General features: G+C 45.6%; 1 protein-coding gene across 1 annotated transcript; it reads right to left on the bottom strand.

Annotated features, from left to right (window-relative positions):
• Positions 1 to 118: 118 nt before the first annotated feature.
• On the bottom strand, positions 119 to 19,215 carry ccnd2a (cyclin D2, a). Its single transcript, XM_078257867.1, has 5 exons — positions 18,997 to 19,215; positions 17,337 to 17,552; positions 14,012 to 14,171; positions 6,569 to 6,717; positions 119 to 457 (listed from the first exon to the last, which is right to left on the bottom strand). Exons 1-5 carry the CDS (start codon positions 19,189 to 19,191, stop codon positions 284 to 286), a joined length of 894 nt encoding a protein of 297 aa, XP_078113993.1. The 5' UTR covers positions 19,192 to 19,215; the 3' UTR covers positions 119 to 283.
• Between the last annotated feature and the right edge of the window lie 796 nt (positions 19,216 to 20,011).

The raw sequence follows: 20,011 nt of genomic DNA on the forward strand, positions 1-20,011 counted from the left end.
TCCAAGGCACCACGGAGCTTCATGCTGTATCAAATTTGTTGCTTTTAGACTAGAACATCATAGAAAATCTATTTCGTGGGCAGATGTTTGTTTTTTTGGACTTGAAGAACAGAAAATCTACAAAAACTAGCAAGCATTGTTCTTTCTCTTTTAAAGGGCTTGTGTTTTTAACATTTTTTGTTCTTTTGTTTTTTTTTTCTGCTTTTAAGAAATTGATGTTTTTTTTCATGATGCTTTTTTTTTTTGTTTTGTAAATCCCGTGCAATGGGTGCCCTCTGGTGGTTCACAAGTTGACATCGCGGACGTCTGTTGGTGTGGAGGATTGATCGAGCTCGTCCAGGCCTTTCCCACTGGGACCTCTCTGCGTCTGCTGCTGCTGCTGCTGCTGCTGCCGGCCCTCGCGCAGGCTGCTCACCAACACGCGCTCAATCTGCTCCTGGCACTCTTTGAGAACATCCTGCAATGCAACAAGAGAAGGGAGGACAAGCTGTAACAAAGATATACATTTCAATCTGATAACAGGGGGGGCAGGGAGTTTCTCTCATTTCCAAATCAAGTCAATTTAACTTTCTTGGTCAACATAGTAGATGCTTATTTAAAAGGACAATTCCGGCGCAAAACAAACTGAGGGGTTAATAACACGTGTACCGAGTCGACCGTTCTCTGGGACATGTTTTCATGCTAATCGAATGTGTTTGTAGCTTGAAACAAGCTAGCGCGGAATGCTGATTAGCTTACAACGCTAGTATTCGGGGCACAGGGAAAGTAAAAACAAATTGCTATTTCTATACCACTAACAAGGCTCAAAATAGCACCACACTTCCACGGTAGCATAAGGAGGGTCCCTACATGTAAACCGAAGCATTGAGAACTTTGTAAGTGTACAGACAGTTTATTAAAAAGATAGTTTAGAAAGACAATAGTGTTCTCGTATATTGGTGGCCGCCATCTTGGGAATACAGTCATGACCAGTCTAACGACGAACGCCGTGCAACCAGTAACATAGCTCAAACACAGCGTTCGTGATTCGTGAATAAAAGACTCAAGTAAAGTACAAGTACCTCAAATTTGTACTTAAGCACAGTACTTGAGTAAATGTACTTAGTTACAGCCCACCACTGGTACCATGGTTGCTCAGTGGGGAAATTGGCTTCTGCAACTATATCATCACGAGTAACAGGAAAAATCTGAAAACTTTAGTCAATGCATGAGAAACAGGGGCCCTGGGAGACGGAGAAGAGGGGCCCTTGGTGATGGAGCAGAGGGGCCCATGGTGTGGCAGAAGAGGGGCCCCTAGGCAGGGTAGGCCAGGGGTTTTAAATGACCACCGCCATTCTAGTTGCTCTAGCTACTGCCAAGGCTGAGCACAGACATGGACCATACTCCAGCATTACATCAGCCCATAGTGCTTATGTGCACATACACACATATGCATTAACAGGCGCACCCCACTGCCTCCCCCCAACCACCCACCTGTCCCACCACCTCAAACCATTCCCAAACACACACAAAACCCAAACAGAAGTAGCCTTGACAACGGCGGCTGAAAACACAGGTAGTACTAAAGCTATGTTAATTACATCCACCTCCTGTGGGAACACAAAGGTGGTGCTTTTTTAACGAGAGCCAATCTGTGTGCCTGCCTGCCTGCAGGGGATCCATCTGAGACCTGGCCGGCTCGCCTTTCACCATCAAAGGCCGCGGCGGCAATCTGAGAATCCACCTGGGAGAGGAGCCTCTCAACAGCGCTGAGCCCTCATATCCTTCCCTGAAGGAGGGTTGACAGAGGGGACAGCGTAGAGCATGAAGAGAGAGCAACTCACTGGGGAGGGCGAGACGTGAGGGAGGGTAAAGGGGAGAGCGGTGCTAAAATGGGTTGTTAGCAGGAGCTTTTTTGAGTGAGGAACTGTGGTGACCAAAGATATTCAGGAGTAAGAGCAGAGTGCTGCAACAGTTAAAAGCTAATATGAAAGTCCCTGTCTGAATGAGCTGATCCAAATAAACACTGCGTAAACACTGCTCTCTGGTGGTGAATACTGCTGTATAACACAACTGAAGCCCAGTTCCTTGCTTTCAGCTCTGCACACGCACACACATGCATGACCACCTGCCTTAAAGCACCAAGTGTCTGTGGGAAACATGACTGAGAGAGCCCCAAGGCCAGAGGGATGGGTGAAAGTGTACTGCTTGTGGAGCGGGGAAACATTCTTTAGAAATTAACAGCTAATTTAAACCTGATGGGCCACAGTCTGAGCCTGTGTTATAGCTTCTGGTGCCGCTGGGCCTCACTCACATCAGAACTGCTCTTCTGCAAAAGGTCACAGTGTGTCACAGACATGTACCGTGTTGCCAAAGGGAAGGTACATGCGTTTTTGACTTCTAACCCAACTTTCAAGACTTTGTGAAAATTCTGTACATGTGGACAATGTTATGGACGATTTCTTTACGAGACGAGTCTCTATAAACGACCACTGACGAAATGACTCAGCCGAGAGTGGTTTTGCTGATATCTGAAGTTTGCATGAAGTAATTCCTGTATTGAGTTCTCCAGCATCGACTGATGATTAGCTCCCAAGAGTTTTTCGTGTCACAATCCATTAAGCATGATTTGATGTTGAGGAGGTTGGACTGATCTGGGCTGGGTGCCTCTGGGGGAATGTTTCCCCCCAGCAATGGGTCTGACATGGAGGAAACCTGGCCAGCGTCTGTCCCTTAATCTCCTCCAGAGGCTGGCCGCTAACATGGGCTTGTCCACACTCACACACAGAAAATCTTCCCACCAACATGTGCCCCACTGGTCATAAAATCTCAATTCCTGTGAGAAAATTAAGGAAAGCGTAGAACATGTAAAGGAACTGCCTGTGTCTTACCGCAAGAATGCACACCATCACTTCTTAAAAGACATTCTCCCCCTGTTTTTGCTGCTCTTTAGAGCGGCAGTTTGGATCAAATGCCAAGCCCCATGGGCTTTATTCGAGAAACTTTAATGGCTTCAATGTGTGACTACTGGAAACACCAATACTGTTTTCAGAGAAGCTCTAGGTACTTGTGTACTGAGGGGGCCAATAGAACTGAGTAAGTTGGCCATGGGAGGTAGTGCTATACTGAAGCATCTTATTTTGCAGCCTCAACCCGGAAAACACATAACCACCTCAGATCCTCCCTTGTCGTTACAGTCCTCCATCTGCCCCACCTCAAACATACATCATACTGCAACAATCTGTCTTTCTGACAAATCAAGGCATGCACATTATTCCTGGGAGGCCTTTATGACACTGGCGGTAGGGGAAAGGGGGGGGGGGGAGTCGTGCAGACAGACAAAACCAAAAGGAAGAAATGTGTGAAGCCATGGAATGTGTTTTAACTGCTGACTGTACCACAGAAAACAGTGATAGCTACTCTGGGAGGACTTGGTGGTCAGACAGCTGAAACAAACACACAGGCTGACACACACTACAGATCTCAGGGAATCCTAAAACAAAATATCCGGAGGCTGACACTGGAAATAAGAAGTCACCGCATGACTTGAATTTCCACAAGTTACAATAGAAAATGTGACCTTTCTCTTTCTTTAGCCTGCATGCCGAAACACTGCAAGCGGTGACGCCACAGGCTGTGTTAATAGAGATAATCTTTCTTAATAAATGCATCTTTGTTGCAAGCACTCTGGCTCCAACACACTGAATTCCTCCCCCCCCCCCCCACCCCAGAAAATAACATTTCTATTTCTCATCCATCCATCTCGGTGATATTTAGTGATATTTAGGCCACAATGGAAACCAGAGTGATTAAAAAAAATAGGAATGAAAACAGGATGAGAGGGAGAAATGGGAAAATGTGTTTCCAGTGTCTTAGTTTGTGACCCTTACCGAAAAAAAGGTGAATGAGAGACTCAAAACAATAAAATCTAGGAAGTGGTGGTCTTAAACCTTTGCACTTCTCTAACCTCTATTTCCTGTTTTATCATTCAAGAATAAAGGGAAGCTCTACACACTTGATGGAATTAGTCAAAATTTTGCATTCTAGCATATATTTCTTACTGTCACTACACATTACCTGTGCAGCTTCCCACATTCTCACAAATTTCATATTTTCTCTCTGCACATTATGACTTGGCTCTCAGGCACACAGCCCCCGTCTGCTGTCCCTAACAGGGAGCCCCTCTTGACCACACGAGGTGTATGTGTGGCTACACACATTCTTCCAGCGGCCCAAGATGGTGACTTGGCCCTATCACATTTCCACTGGAAAACCACAGCTTCTGGATACCCCAGATGCCAGTAGGGTGCCAGGGGGGTGGCGTTGGCCATGATGCTGTTGGCAGCAGCAGCAGCTGCAGAGGTTGGCGAAACTTGCTTTGCCTTCATATTTTGCCTGGCTCTTTGGCCGGCTGGCTACGAGACTCTGTTCTAAACATCTCGCCGAGCCTCTACACTGCCTGCCAAAAACCAAATACAGTATGTTATGTGTACACATTTAGACTCTTACTTAAGGTTCATTCCACCACCCTGATGACTGCAGTCAAAATTGAGGTTGAGGTGACGCTTGGACATTGAATTGATGTATAAAGTGGCTCAGCTTTAGGGAAAAGAAGGTAGGGTATGTGTTGAAATGACATGGTCAATGATCACCATTTCCTCTTTTTTTTGTGTGAAAGCTGCTTAATCTAACAGTTGAAAAAACTGCCTAAATAGCACTGAAACCACTTACTAATGCTGACAACTACTGCTGGGCATCTGTCATTAGACTGTGTTTGTTATGTTGTATACCAAGTGGTGCACACGTCTGATGTAGGTTCTTAAGTAACTTTATAAACCAAAATAAACTCTATGTGTTTAGTTTTGGCTGGCTTCTTAGCAGTTTATACTAAAGCCTCTCGTATATGTTGAATTAGGAAGGGTGCCCTCTGCTTTGCTTCCCGTGTTTACTGCGAGCCATGGCTTGTCTGAATCCAGGAATGTGAGGAGTTGATCATAGAGACACAGAGCGACTTAATTCCCTCAAGTCTAAGACCTTGCAGCCTAAACACACTGAGGCCCTGTGCTGCTGAGGTCAGCTATTTGTTTTTCCTCAGCCGCTGAGCGAGACTTCACACAGCTCGCACCAGAGGGAGCCATGCTTTCCAGCAGTGCTGCATTATGGACCATAGGAGGAGACGAGAGAGGGCCGATTGTCGCGAGGGAGGCATGACACCCCCCCCCCACCAGTGTCCTGTTCACACTTCAGCAGCTTTCTTCCTCCTCCTACTCTGCCTACTTTTGGGAAAGAACTTAACATACCAGAGCTGAGGCTCGGGATCCGTGTCACGCCCTTTGATCTGCTCCCTGTGCACTGAGCACACATGAACTCAAAAATGTTCATGTTTAAATTATTACTAAGTAAAAGCCCTTTTCATCATGTTTGGTATTAGGGGTACTCCTGCCAAGGCAGTGGCCTCAGACATGGAGCTGGTCCCTGGCCACTGCCCACTGCTCCTGAATAGTTAGGATGGGTCAAGACTCAGTTCCCCAAAGAGACTAATAAGGAATAACTTATCACTTCACAGTCTCACTCTCCTTACCCTCTGTAGCTTTGCCCACCCTTACAGTATGCTATAGCAAGCTGAAGCCCTCTCAACATCTGCGTGATGAAAGCCAGGCTTCTCAGAGTCAGTAGAGGCCCTGCCTGTGTTTGGACTCAACTCACCCACCACCGCAACATTCACTGTACCCAGACAGCCGCACAACGGCCTGGCCAGCATTCCTGTCAGCGACAGAGCATACTGTATATGCTCTCAACCTGGCTCGATTTAGAGGATTGGTTATATGAAGGGGCCTGAGCAGCCTGACCGGCAGGGGCGTAGCACAAAATTCTGGGCCCTGTAGAAAGGCATTTTCTATGGGCCCCTCCCCGCATCCACAGCTATTCATTCTAGCTTCTTTTTGGGCCCTCCTCACATGAGAGCCCTGGGTACTCAGTCCCCTTTTTCCCCCCAGTCCGATGCCCCTGCTGACCGGACTGATGGCGAGGAAAAGAAACCTGCCACTTGCCGCCTATTCAAGTGTAAGCCAGAGGAGAGTGCATATACAGTATATCGACGCAGTTCGCGATTTCTTATAATGAAGACATTTTTCGGTCTTAGTTTGATGCTCATTTAGAATATTTTTCTTCTCATGACCCCCCCGTTTCAGTGGAAATAAGATGAGTTAATTGTAGCAGTTTACTGGATATGTTACTGACTGAAAAGATGAAAAGCTCCCAACGTTAGCAGCAGCTGATTCAGCTTTGAATCATAGAAAAATACCAGTGAACAGCAAACTGATGTCAGCAAAGAAACATTTACTCCTCCTCATTCAAATGTTACACAGAAACATCCCCCCAAATCTTCCAGACACAAGTATCTCTTAGCTGAACCATGACTAACAACACCACACTGGAATTCAGTGTTTTAAACTCAGGTCTTGCTTTGGGGAAGGAAAAAAAAAAAAAAAAATAAAAACACTATATATATATATATATATAAGTGTCTCGTCCAATCAAGCTTCAATGAATGTTCTGGATGTGACAGAGGAGTATAAAACAAACTCACCACTTCTGTGTTTGTGATTTTGGCCAGCAGGTCTGTAAGACTGTCGCCCCACTGTGACTGGTCAGCTGAATCCAGCTGTAGGCCACAGATCGCTGCCCCCACACTTCCTGTGGCAATCATGGAGGGAGGGTACATGGCAAATCTGAAATCTGTTAGAGGAAGAAATACTAATTGAGTTAAATGTGTCTCCAGTGCTATTGGTTTGTAAATGATACGAAAAAAACTAGTCATTGTCACGCTAAGCAAGGAGCTAACAGCTTTAGTTCAGTGGATAAATGACTTAAACAGTTGATTTACACTGGATTCTTTATTCACCTGGTGCAGTTTCTAAATTGCACTTTTCAATTCATATGCTCCACAAAAAGGGTACGGATACGTCCCTCCAAGAGACAATATGACTTGGTAATCTAGCAGTCAGCTAATAAATAATCCTTCTATTGCACCGGGTCTGAACGCAGCGCTCACTAATGACCAGGGGCCTGGATAATGAGGGTTCACTTGGCTTGTAAAGGAGCTGAAAAGCAACCACCCTCACCCGCTCCCCACCCCATTCCCCTCTTTTCCCCAGCCCGGCCCCTTTTCTTCCATCTCCTGAGTAAATCGTGTGCTCGCTGAAAAAAGCCCCATAGCGCTTGGAAAGGGAGGAATAAAGAGGCTCAGTGCCTCTGCCAATGCTCACTGCTGTAGGTCCTTTTTCCACGTGTGGTCACAGGCGTGCGTCTCAAAGACCAATAACCTTGTTAGCTCCCCTCACTGTCATTCATAATGCAAATGAGACAGCTTGTGAACGGGCCAGAAGCCCGAAAAGGCAAGGCAACTGGCATACAGGGGGAGAGAGAGAGAGAGAGAGAGAGAGAGAGAGAGAGAGAGAGAGAGAGAGAGAGAGAGGGCAACAGACAGACGGGGAGAGAGGGAGTTTTTCTCCACACACACACACACACACACACACACACACACACACACACACACACGCTCCTTTCTCTATTCTGTCTTTATGTCTTGCTCAACTTCTACCTTTCTTTTTGGACAACACATGGCCTGCTTAGATGTGGCCAGTGAATGGCACACATGCCCCAGTCTTTGTTGCTACAACAGGCAGTGGTTTGCATTGGCTGCCCTCCTATCTTTTAGCATATTAATAGAGTGGCGGGCCTGCGAGAGGGAAGGCAGAAGAGTGTGACTCCATTGTCCGGAGTCATCACCTCATTTCACCCAATTGAGAGACACAGCATCCATCCCCTCTCTGATGATACCAATTCAGAGAGACAGGCTGGACAAAGAGTGTGGCTGGACAGGGGGTCGACGGGGGGGGGGAGGAAGATGAAGAGGGAGGAATGGACGGAATGGCGACCAGACAACAAGGGGAAAAGGAAGGGAAGGTGGTGGGCTTGGTTGGAGAGGAGAGGGGGTAGACAAGTCCAATGCACATCACTCTCAAGTCTGTGTCCAGACTCTTGTGAGGTTCTGGAAGAAGAAAAGAGTCGCCCTTTAGCGACCCTCACCTCCTGCCTCCCATCCACCCCCCACAAGCATTCCTCTGTTCTTGGGCCACCTATGGGCTAAAGGAGTGGGCAGTGGGGGCATAGAAACAGCCTGCACATTAACATATTGCCATATTCAATTGCAAAGCAAACTGCGTGCGATGGCTGTGAAGGAGATTTTTCTTCCTTCTTTTTTTTTCTTCTTCTAAATCTGGAATCAAAGAGGTAGGCCCTTTGATAGCTGTAAAGGCAGCCCCTCACTGCCTTTTTAACATGCACAGCCAGGCGCTTTCTCATCTTGTGGGCTCAGTGTTGACAAATAAATGAACTTATTATACACCCCTGTGTTAGCCGCTGGGCCTTTGCCAAGGGGCGATTTATTAAAGGCTACCTCGAGCCAAGAGGAAAGAGCACACAAAGCCCCCCGGCATTACATCACTGCTGTAAGTGCACAACTTTCTATAGAGGGGTAAAAGGACAAAGGCATACACGGATTTACTGTACGTGTGTAGTGAGCGCAGACTGACGGCCAATGAGGCAGACAACTAAGAGACACAGGCAAGAAGCAATGCAGTGAGGCATGCATGCTTTAAGATGCAGACACAGACCCCACCAACACACACACACACACACACACACACACACACACACACACACACACACACACACACACACACACACACACAGCACAAACGTAGGTTTGTGGGAGAGCTGAGTGGCGGACAGTGGGCAGCAAGCTGATTTTTCGCACTCAAGACAAGACAGGTCTGTAGCAGAACAAGGAAGCGCTCGTGCAGCCAATGCAGGCTGACACTCTGGCCTGGTGGCTGCTGCATGTGGGGGGAAGAATGGCCGTATTTTAGGAGGCCCTCATTGATATTCATGTTGAGGATAAACAGTGTATGTAGCTGAGTGGGGACGCCTGCGATGGAAAGCTCCCTGTGAGCAGCGGCTGGCTGGCCCCGTCCTGCACGCCTCTCACCCCCTTCAATGGCCCTTTCTCCTCCCTGTGCCCCCTCATCTCCATTCCTCTGTGTTAATCAAACCCCCTGAAACTTCATCCTCAAGGCCCTCTGGTCACACAGTCTGCTGTCCTACATGACCCATTCCTCTTGGGTGGGTGCAATGCACAGTATGCACATTAAACTTGTTAAATTAATTAAAGTTGGAAAGTTGAACAACAGCCAACAGAAGAAAAAAAAAAGAAGCCCAAACTCTCTTTCTCGCCCTCTTCTCTCTCAAGCACTATAAATCAGGGTCTTGTATTCCATACATGTAGCGCTTATCAACCTTGTTTATTAAAGGAGTAGCATTAAGAGGACCCATGGCCTGTTGACTGATTAAGGCCAAAAACAAACAGCATTTTGGGATTGGCATGACAGTACGTTTCACCGCTAATGCAACACAGCCTGGTAGTCAAAACAAGGTCTGTAGAGAGCTACTCAGACGGTACACCTACAGTAGCTCTTTGAGACACACAAACAACAACAACAACAACTTCCCAACTGGGCTTGAAGGACTTCTTCAACATGCAACAAGGGGAGAAACCACTGATTAAGAAACAATAACTTAATACTGCGATCTGTCATATTCCATTACCTCTTGTTCCAGACTGTCACTCTGGAGACAAACAGAAAACAAAACTTGGGAGATTCTGAGTCACGCAGCCTGCTGCTCAAACTGTGATTTCAGCTCATTTGCCAGAAAACAGAATTCCTCCTTAATGTAGCATCCTGTGACAGCTCTCTTCGGCCTCGCACCATCATCTCCACTTTAACAGCTGCAGCCTTGAGGCGTTGGTTACGTCAGTGACCGGGATCAGATCAAAAGGTCAAATTCTCTCTCTCTCTCTCTCTCTCTCTCTCTCTCTCTCTCTCCATATGATTTGGACAAAATTAGCAGCTTAGCTGAAGTAATTAAACTCCCTAATCAGAAAATAAAGTTGGAGGATGAGGAAGAGGAAGACACTCTGGTGTCATGACTAAAATGTTTGGGTCAAACTAGCCGCCGCTAACATTTACATTACATCAAATCACAAATATTAGTCTTTACGGTTAACGTGACCTCCAAGGTAAACATGTAAGCTTTTGATTTCTAAACCTTTTTGGTGGGATAATTGTGTTTCTGGTATGACTCAGCTGGCCACAGTATTTACAGTGTGGTGCTGACTACACCAGAGAGGTGAAGGGGGGGGCGGGACTCAGGATATGCCACTCGATGATTCATACCGCGTGTCACATTTTTGGGCGCATACTGTCAGGAAGCTTCCTCCTGCTCCATGTGTTGACGATGCAGCCGGGCCGGACATGATTCCTCACGTCAGTGGAGCGTGTGGAGAGATGATAATTTCTTGGAGGAGGTAACTAATTTGTTAGGGTTCTGAGTCATCAAACATGAAGTGGGTTTTATGTAAACACACACCAGTAAAGACTATTTCATTGACCACATCTGAGATGAATCATTCATCTCCAGAATGCGGAGCTGAGCCTGGAGGGGATTCTCCGTGCAGCAGCCACTTTGAAGAGGAAGCAGCGAGCAGCATTCCTGCCTCTGGACCAGCGAGACTTAACAGCTGAGATGAAAAAAGGACTCATGACTCATCTTAGAATCTAAGACTGGCCACAAATTGGCATATTTGCCTATAGTGTGTCACTTCTGTATAGACAAAAAGCAATATCTTAATCTGTCATCATTTTCCTGATCCATCCTGTGTATATCTTCATATATTATTTTTTAAATGAAAGGAAATACAGCAGAGCATGTGTATGCAAGCATGTCATCCTTTTTTTTTTAGGGTTAGAAGCTGTATAACAAAACTCAACAGTGAAATATACGGTATACTTTGCAGTGTGCAGGCTATAGGAATCCAGGCACAACTGTGTGAGTAAAATGTGTGTAAAGTGCAGGGTTTATATACTCATATTTAAAGCTCAGCTTTGTTCCAACTCTGTGGTAAAAAAAGTGACATTAAACAAGAGGGAAAGTGAACCCATGCACGACCTCTCTCAGCTTTGTTAGCTAGTGAATCATTAGTTTGTCTCAGAGAAACTAACCGGTTAAACATCAATTTACTTCAAATAGTCCACACACACACACACACACACACACACACACACACACACACACACACACACACAGGGGGGGAAAAAAGTAATCAAATACTATTCTGAGATAAAAGAGTGACGTTTCTCTTACTTAAATCACTTGTTATTTACATCCCAACTTGTAGCAAAATCTTCATTGTGTCCACCAGGACATTTGACTCTCTCTTGGACAGCATGGTTGGCCCTGATCCAGAATTTTCTTTTGATCAACTTCTATGACTATTGTCACCATTCCATGCATACCATTACAGAGAGTGCTATTGGAGTCGGTATGAAAAAAAAAAAAAAACAGACCATAATCCCTGCCAATATGGCAAGAAGACGGAGCTCAATAACTGCAGCCGACAGGTTGGGGTGCATCTGTCTGCCCCGTGCACCCCGTCCATTCTCCCACTTTAACTCAATTGAATAAGAATAGAAGAGGAAGCTCGGATTGCTTGGTGTCTGTGTGTAGGAATGGAGGTTCATAATCTCCCTTAATGAGCTTGTTTCTGGGCTATTATACGGCGGCCTGCCTGAGGGAAACGCTGGTGTTTCCTATCAAGTGGCCCCGCAGCGCTGACCCTCGCATGGCTCTGCATATGAAATGTAAGGGCCAAGCCTTTTGTCTCCTTTCTCCCAGCCTCTAGCTGAGCTCCCGAAGCCATTTGCATAGTCCTGAATGGACCAGCCAATGTTATTAATTAATACAGAGCCAGCCTGCGCCACCTGACAAAATCCCACCGAGTGGCCCGAACGGAACTGTTTCATCAAAAGAGAGGAGCCATTAGGATTGAGAGGCCTTATTCTCCACTTCTCCTCTTCTTTCTCTTGTTCGCCTGAAAACAGAGAGCCGTGGTTTTATGCATGTTTTCTTTTTCAGTATAGGGGCAGCAGTGGTGGGAGTAGTGGTGGGTTGAATGAGACTGTATGGAATAGGAAGGCCACAGGTGACCCGTTGTCAACTGTCTTGCAAATGTAAATCCTCCTGAGAGATCTCCTCCTTCTGCTGCGTCTTCACCTTCTCAGCTCCACTCGGAGGATGTCTCAAGGAGGATTCTCACCAGATAACCCAAGATTTACGGCTGGGAACGTTCCACAAATGGGGTTTCCAATTCCCAGAGATCTTCAGATGCACCGTTGATGCAATTGTTGACTCACCCGCGCTCCTCTCTTTCTCTGTCTTGCCCTCACTCTCTGTTTGCCTGGATACAAGTCTGAGGAGAGCATACACAGATAAATGGCCTGTTGCTAATCCAGAGCTATCTCCAGAAAGTCTCTCTCCTAAAACACAATGCCTGGAGGACGACTCCAGGAGGCTCGTAAATGTATTTCCACTGCCTCATTGAAGCAATTAAGGACAAAGTGCATGCTGAGTCTTTCACAATGTTGCTTTGGGAATAGGTCTGATCACGGACGCGCTGTCATTCCACACATTAATCCACTGGCACAAAATAAGGGGTGAGAGATGCGGGGTGAGACAGGGTGAGGAAGAGAGCAGTAGGAGAGAGTGAAGGAAAGGGAGATGCAGAGAAAGAGAAGACAGGCATTTCTTCTGCCAACATGAACTTTTGTTGCAATCGTTTGTCACCCTATCACATCCATTGCACAAGCGGTGCAGGGGATTCCACCACGTTATGATGTAAATACCTGTCACCTCCCTTGTATCTATTCCTCTTATGTTACACACACTGCTCTAAATTATGTCAGCACAAGGAGCTGTTTCCCATGAGGGGGTGTAGTTAGCATTCCTGTTTGTGGCCTGCAGAAAAGGGAGTTGGTGGTGCTGGTTGGGGGGGGCCTTATTGTGGGTGAATTGTGCATTCTTTTTTCGTTACTGTTAATAGAAATCCTTAAGCTTCACCCATGCCTTTGAATGTGGAGGTGATGCAAAGAGAAGAAACCTGCCCTATAGACAATCTCAACATGGGAAAGCTATCATGTCCTCCAGCTGTAGGGCGGGGAGGCGTGAGAAGTTAGGGGGGGAGAGAAAGAGGGAAGGAAGGCGGCAGGGGAAAGAGATATGAAAACATGACATGCCTTAGAATTGGCAGTGCACAAACAATACACTCCTCTGGCTTTCCCTAACTCCCCTGTTCCCTCCTGCATCTTCTCCGTCTCCTAAGATCATGTTAAGGGCTCCCTGTCCCTCCCACGCCTCGCTGGATGTTTGATCTTGAGAGAACAATTCACCTCAAGAGCAGAAAGACAATGGCCTGCCTGCCTCCACCCCTGTCCATTCCTCTTCTCGACCCTGTGCGACATGGGAATGCCCCTCAACCAGGCTCAATCTGCTTTGAAGTGTTACTGGATGCGCTGGAAGCCACTGATACGCCTCTAAAACATGACCACACGCAAGCCTAGGAGAAGACAAATGATGGACGTCGGACTGAAAAGTCTAACACCGAAAAGTCTTCCATGACACATGCTTTTCTTAGGCAGAATATTTTCCCATTGGAGGTAATGTATCTCACTTAAGTTACGGCGGGCTGGGACTGGGCCACAGCACAACTCTGAACAGAGCTGTTGCCGCACGTTATTGAGAGAGAGAGAGAGAGAGAGAGAGAGAGAGAGAGAGAGAGAGAGAGAGAGAGAGAGAGGGCTTTGAAAGAAGAATGTGCAGATAAAGATATTTTGCAACACGAGAAAGTATGTTGATGCAAGCCATTATCGCTTGGTTGGACTTGGCTGCTTATCCATGATCAGTGTCACTTGCAACACACACAAGAAGAGAAAAAGAAGATGACGTTCGCACTCTGCGTGGTCATCTTTTGGATCCCTTCTTGCAATTAAAACATCACAATTCATTTGGACAAACATCTGTTCATAATACACGCATTGTAGACATGTGCGAAGTTAAGTGTCCCGTTGTGTCCCACCTGTGGCACAGAGGGCGATGAAGGTCTGGACGTGTTTGCGTATAAGTGCCAGCTTATCCTCGGGCAGCGGCAGCCTCCTCACAATGTGCTCGATGAAGTCGTTCGGCGTTACTGCTGCCAAGTTCCACTTCAACTTTCCCAACACCACCAGTTCCCATTCCTGAAGAGAGAGAGAGAGAGAGAGAGAGAGAGAGAGAGAGAGAGCAAAGAGAGATAACCCGAAAATGAGAAAGACTGAGAAAGATTAAGTGACGCAAAGTACAACCACATATTTACATACTGTAGCAGTTTACACTGCACGTTACTGCAGTTACAGCCAGTTACACTGCAGCCTAAAGTGACTGTGCCTCTAATAGGCCCCTGGCCCCTTACATTAGCATTAGTATGTGTGGAGGTTAAGCATTATTGTTATTACATTAGTCTCTGATTGGCCGGGCCTGGGACAGAGAAACACCAGCAGCGCCACCAACCCAGGTGACCCCCCCCCCCCCGTCCGTCTGGCATCTGGGGACTTTCCTAAAGAGGCCCACCAGAGGTTTTACTGTGTGTGTGTGTGTGTGTGTGTGTGTGTGTGTGTGTGTGTGTGTGTGTGTGTATGGGCTGTGATGGTTGAGCAGGCCCAGCAATAATTCTGTGTTATGATATAAACTTAAACAGCGTTTCATTATTTTAACTGATCTCATCCCATGCGTCATCACCTTTCATTTTATGTCACAACAGGTGATGTGATTATTTTTCTTTTATTGCATTCTGTGTTTTACTGCCCTTTGGTATTTATCAATGCACTCGCCCTTTAGCCCGTATTACTCATCAAATAAGCTATGTCCACGCCACATACAGTTCAAAAGACTTCACAGGAAACATAAACCTTAGGCAGCGGCTTTGACTCTAACGTTATCAACGTTATACTTTTCTGTATCACCCTCAGCAGAATGAACTTCTTTATACTTCACAAATCATTCTGAATGTGGATTTCTTGGCAAAATGTGATGACACGTGCTAGTCTAGTGTGTCTGTGTAATATGTGTGTGTGTGTGTGTGTGTAGGGCGGCGGGGGGACACTAGGTGTGGTGTTCTCTTCTCTTAGAGTGTATTGTTACTTTCACTTCCTAGGGGAGGAGGTGACTAACGGAAGAGTTGGTGACTAATTTGGGAAAAAATGTTGTGGTTTGGTTCTGGACTGCAGCCTTGTGACAGGGACCACGGATGCTCTTCATTTTCCCCTTCAGTGAGAGAAAGAGACCACATGGACTCAGTCATGAGACAATTCAACATGGCTGCCACTGACCCTGCTACCAGCTGCAATTTTCTAATCAAAGTGACCTTTTTCAGCCTTGTAATGTTTTCTGATCTCCTTGATGCCAGGGACATAGGCCCGAAGATTTACGGCTGGGAACGTTCCACAAATGGGGTTTCCAATTCCCAGAGATCTTCAGATGCACCGTTGATGCATACAGTGGAGGAAAGGCTCCCCCCTCCCCTCAAACAGGGATTTTGTGTATATCCACAGTTACTCATGTGGGAGAAAATGAGAAAATAAAAGACCCTCTGACTTAAAGGTTAAAGGTGTCTTCCTCTGCCTGCTCAAAGATTCAATTATTTGATCGTATGCAAATCATAAGGCCCAGCGGTGGTCTGTTAATTGTGTCTTGTCTAATGTTTGCAACATGGCTGCCTCCTGCTCTCAAAAGCCTTTTCCATCAGTGCCAGCGAGCAAGATTCAAGCCTAAAGCGAAGGCTTTGACAAACCTTGCAACACAGGATCTATGCTGGCAGAGTGGCAAGGCACCCACTTCCTTCTGCTACTGCCTTCCTCTGGTCACACCTTCTTTGTAACATTGCGGTTCTCTTTACAAGAAATTGTTACCAAAGACGAGGACAAAAAAAAAATGATCACATGCTCCGAGCAGCTGATCTGTTTCCTGTATCTGCATGTCAGCCAAAATACTGCCTTATACAGAAACAGTGAGAAGAGGCCCCAGCAAACCAGTTCAAGGACTGAGGGCTTTGTCTTCACACTGAACATAAAGGTAGAACGTTACGTTGCGCCTTATAAAATGCAGCACGACGTACTCCTTTATATGCGTCCAGCCCGGCTAACGGCCCCTAGCACTATGTCCTTTCAGTGCACATTCCGTTTTACTTGTCAAACCTATAACACGCGGACTATTGCACCCTTCGCTGAAGAGAGGGGGGGAATTAAATCTGACACAATAGTCACAAGCAGTAATAACATTCCAGAAAATGATCAGAAACCAATCATCAACAACCATCAGCAGCACGTCAGGGACTTGAATCTACTGCAGCGATGCTGCGAGCAGAGCCGCCAGTCAGGCCTCCAAACCATCAGCCACGTCTGAACCATAATATGTGGCCTCTTTCACAACATGGGTGGGATTGGCTGTTGTTTACTGAGGAATGTTTATGTAGCACCACAGAGCAGTGTGTGTGTGTGTGTGTGTGTGTGTGTGTGTGTGGGGGGGGGGATACTTATCTGATGTGAAACTGAGTTAATTAATTGATTTTGCACTGGTGAAGGCAGCTGGTATCATCAGGCAGCTGGTATCATCAGGCCAATGAGGCCTTATCAAATATAGCATGCAGAGGAATGGCATTTTTTTTTCTTCTCCCCTATACTCCAAATGACACATAATCTACCCTGCATCATCGCTTATATGCATCATTGTGACTGCAGGCTTTCATTTCAGCGTTGAACAAAGTGTGAGAAGCAAAAATAGTGCAGCATGACATAATATCACAAATGTGTGCATCCACGGTTATTTTTGGACGAAGGCTGAACTGTAGAAGGCAAACGTTGAATTTCCCAGTGTGTGTGTCTCTCTCCCTCTCTCTAGCTGACAGAGCTGAACAGAGTCAGAACTTTGGCTGGAGTTCAAGCTGACCTCGTTGCTCTGTGCAAATATCTGCCACTAGATGGCGATGGAGACCATTGCACAGACTAGACAGATACTGTAAAGCCCACAGGTTTTTTTTGGGGGTTTTTTTTGTACAGTAAAGAGAGCCATTGTAGAACAATTCCATTTTTTTCATGCACACTTTGATGACGGCGGCGGTCCAAAGCGGAGGCTGGACAACAGACCTCAGTGAAATGATGAACAACCTTGGTGTTTATGTGATGCACACATTTTTAAAGGGAATTAAAACATTAAAACAACTGGAATAAAATACCCCCTGCCTAAAAACAAACATGATGTAGAAAAACCATCTATGTCATGGCTTTAACCAGCTGATGATGACAGCATGAATCCTTTAATATACGTCACTGGGAATGTTATGAAAAGTGTTGAACACAACTGTTACTTACCAGCAGCTCCTGCGGTCTGATGGAGTTATCTGTGTAGATGCAAAGCTTCTCTGCAGTTAGTGGACGAGTCTCTTTCAATTTGGATGCAAGAAACATGCACACTGCTCCCAGCAGCTGCAGGTTACACTTTTTGGTGGGTACCACGGCTAGAAATCTGTCTAAGTAGTTCATGGCCAGGGGAAAAACTTCTTCCTCGCACTTCTGCTCCTCGCAAACCTGAATTGGAATAGACAGCAGACAATGCAGCAATGTTCAGCGTTTGGAATCAGCAAAACAACCATGCAGAGAGGACACTTGTGTTTTTTCCAGCACTTGTAGCCTATGTATGTTCAACTTTTATGAGGAAAAAAAACGAAAAACAAAAGTCTAATCACATTAAGAGCACATATTCAATTCAATGACACACATAGTTGGGGCCCGGCCAAGAATTTGCGCCCAGCCCTAATCGGTTGCGACATCATAAATTAATTCGAAATAGATTATTTGACAAAGAATGAAAATAAGCCTCGGATACAATACTGTCAATAGAGTCGCATTCCTGCAGTTCATTCAATAAGAAATGAATTCATGTCACTATCAGCCGAGCCAAAAAAACACCCCGACAGCGCAGCACACGGAAACACACTTTTTTTTTTCTTCATTCGTCATATTTTCATAAAATATTTAAAAATAGAAATAAATTGTCTAGAGCGCTTTTCTTCACACCATAATGTTCAGGGGGGTCTTCTGTATCATACCCGACAATTCGTATCCAAATCCGCGCGCGATAAATAGGAATGAAACGTCAAAATAAAAGGCAAGTAGCGAGAGCTTGGGCTGATGTGCGTCACCGGCGACCCGATATATTTATTTCAAAAATTAATTAAAAATCGCCAGCGTGTCGGACGCTGACAATATTGACATGAAAATAAAGCCCGAAGGCTCGAGATTGTTTACAGGTGGATGTTGACCAGAAATAGTTGACGTAGTGTCAAAAAGCGAACATAATTCCAGCGTGAGGCATTGAGACTGGGGGAAGACCAAAAGGAAAGATAAGGCCCTCGCCCCTTCCGACATTTAAAACAGATACCTTAAATATTTGCAACGCTTTTGGACAACATTCCTATATTCAGTGGACACAAAAGACCCTCCTCTGTCATTGCCGATGGGCTTTAACCACTGTTATTGCGTTTATGGCACTGTAAAGTCCTCTTAAAAGCACAAGCGCTCCTGTTGAAAAAGCAACATGGCGATAGAAGAGCGCAGGGTAGCATTGCATTGAGGAGTGCATACGTGTGCATGGAAATATCCAGGCTATCTAAAATAATAACATTAAAGAATCAACGGGCAGCTTGCACAGGCAACATGTGAGACATATAGGCCTATGAAAGACATTCTCCGGTGTCACGGATAGCACAGCTCGATGTTTCATATAAACGCAGTCTTCGCGACCATCTGTAAGAAGAAGAAATATATGCGAAGAAATGACAGAAAGCGACACATTAGGTTCATACGGGGGGATAAGCAGTCGGGTATGAGAGCTAGAAGTCTTATCTGCAGACTATACTGTCCAAATGAAATTGCAAACAACGCTCAGTAAAGCAACAAGGAAACAAATCAGTAGGCTTTTTAAAGTTGAGCACGGAAATAATAAGACTCAGCACTGGGTGTTTCGGTATACCTCCAACATCCAAGTAGCGACCATCCTCCTCATAAACGGCTGGATATCTTTCTGGACGCCTTTGAAATAGGAATATTGGGGGAGAAACCTCTCCTCTATGGTCAACAAGCTCTGCAGGACTCTGTCATCGCACAGGAGGTTCGGATCGGGACGAGCTCTTATGATGGTGTCCATTTCGAGGCAGAGCAGTTCCATGGTGCTGGTGCTTTCACTTCTTAGTAAAAAGTAGTAATTCTCTCTCGGAAACGTAAAAGCGTTGCAGAGCAAAAATGCAAAAGGATGGCAGGGAAAGTAATTCAGAGGCATACAAAGTGAGACTGCAGGGGCTCCGTAAGAGTAGTCCTGCCTCTCCTTGTTGAGAACTTTTTCCTCTCTCTCCACACACACAACGCGCCTCGGTCTACTTTCATCCGCCTGGCTGGATCAGGCGCATTTGAAGACTGCCCTTCGTGCGCCACTGACGCAATTCCCTTCATTACCGCTGTATAGACCAGAAGCAACATGCTGCACCCCTGTCCATCTTTCTGCTACACTGGCATGCACGACAACAAAGTTTCATTTAAACAATTATAAGGCAGACACTTTCCCAAGAACAGATGAACAACAATACAATACAATGTGCAGAACAAACCCATCTTAGCTCAACTTTAACCAGATTTCTTCACATGTATCGTTTTAGACTGAAATAAACCAATTCTATAGAATCTTTTGGATAGCCTAATATTAAAGTATGTGACTGATGAATGCTTATTTAGAACATGGTGCTTTTAGATACATGTTAAATACATGCTTTTCTATGTGATTTCTTTATGTTGGTGGTTGATTGCCTTGTGATGATATTACAGAGTGGAGGACATGGTGGCAGTATCACATAACATAAAACAAATAAATGACTGTCATGTTATTATTATTATTATTATTATTATTATTATTATTATTATAGGCACATTTTTAGCACAAGAAAGCCTTCAAGAAACCAACTGTACTTGCTGACGTGCAGCAAGTGACCCCCTTT

This window comes from Sander vitreus, chromosome 8, assembly GCF_031162955.1.
Source record: "Sander vitreus isolate 19-12246 chromosome 8, sanVit1, whole genome shotgun sequence".
Classification (NCBI taxonomy): Eukaryota; Metazoa; Chordata; class Actinopteri; order Perciformes; family Percidae; genus Sander; species Sander vitreus.

Coding starts and splice junctions, on each gene's coding strand:
- ccnd2a (XM_078257867.1), bottom strand. CDS start 19,191: ATGGAACTGCTCTGCCTCGAAATGGACACCATCATAAGAGCTCGTCCC. Junction 6,718..14,011: donor CATCGCCCTCTGTGCCACAG/GTGGGACACAAC, acceptor TTCCTCTAACAG/ATTTCAGATTTGCCATGTAC. Junction 458..6,568: donor AAATCACAAACACAGAAGTG/GTGAGTTTGTTT, acceptor GTTGCATTGCAG/GATGTTCTCAAAGAGTGCCA.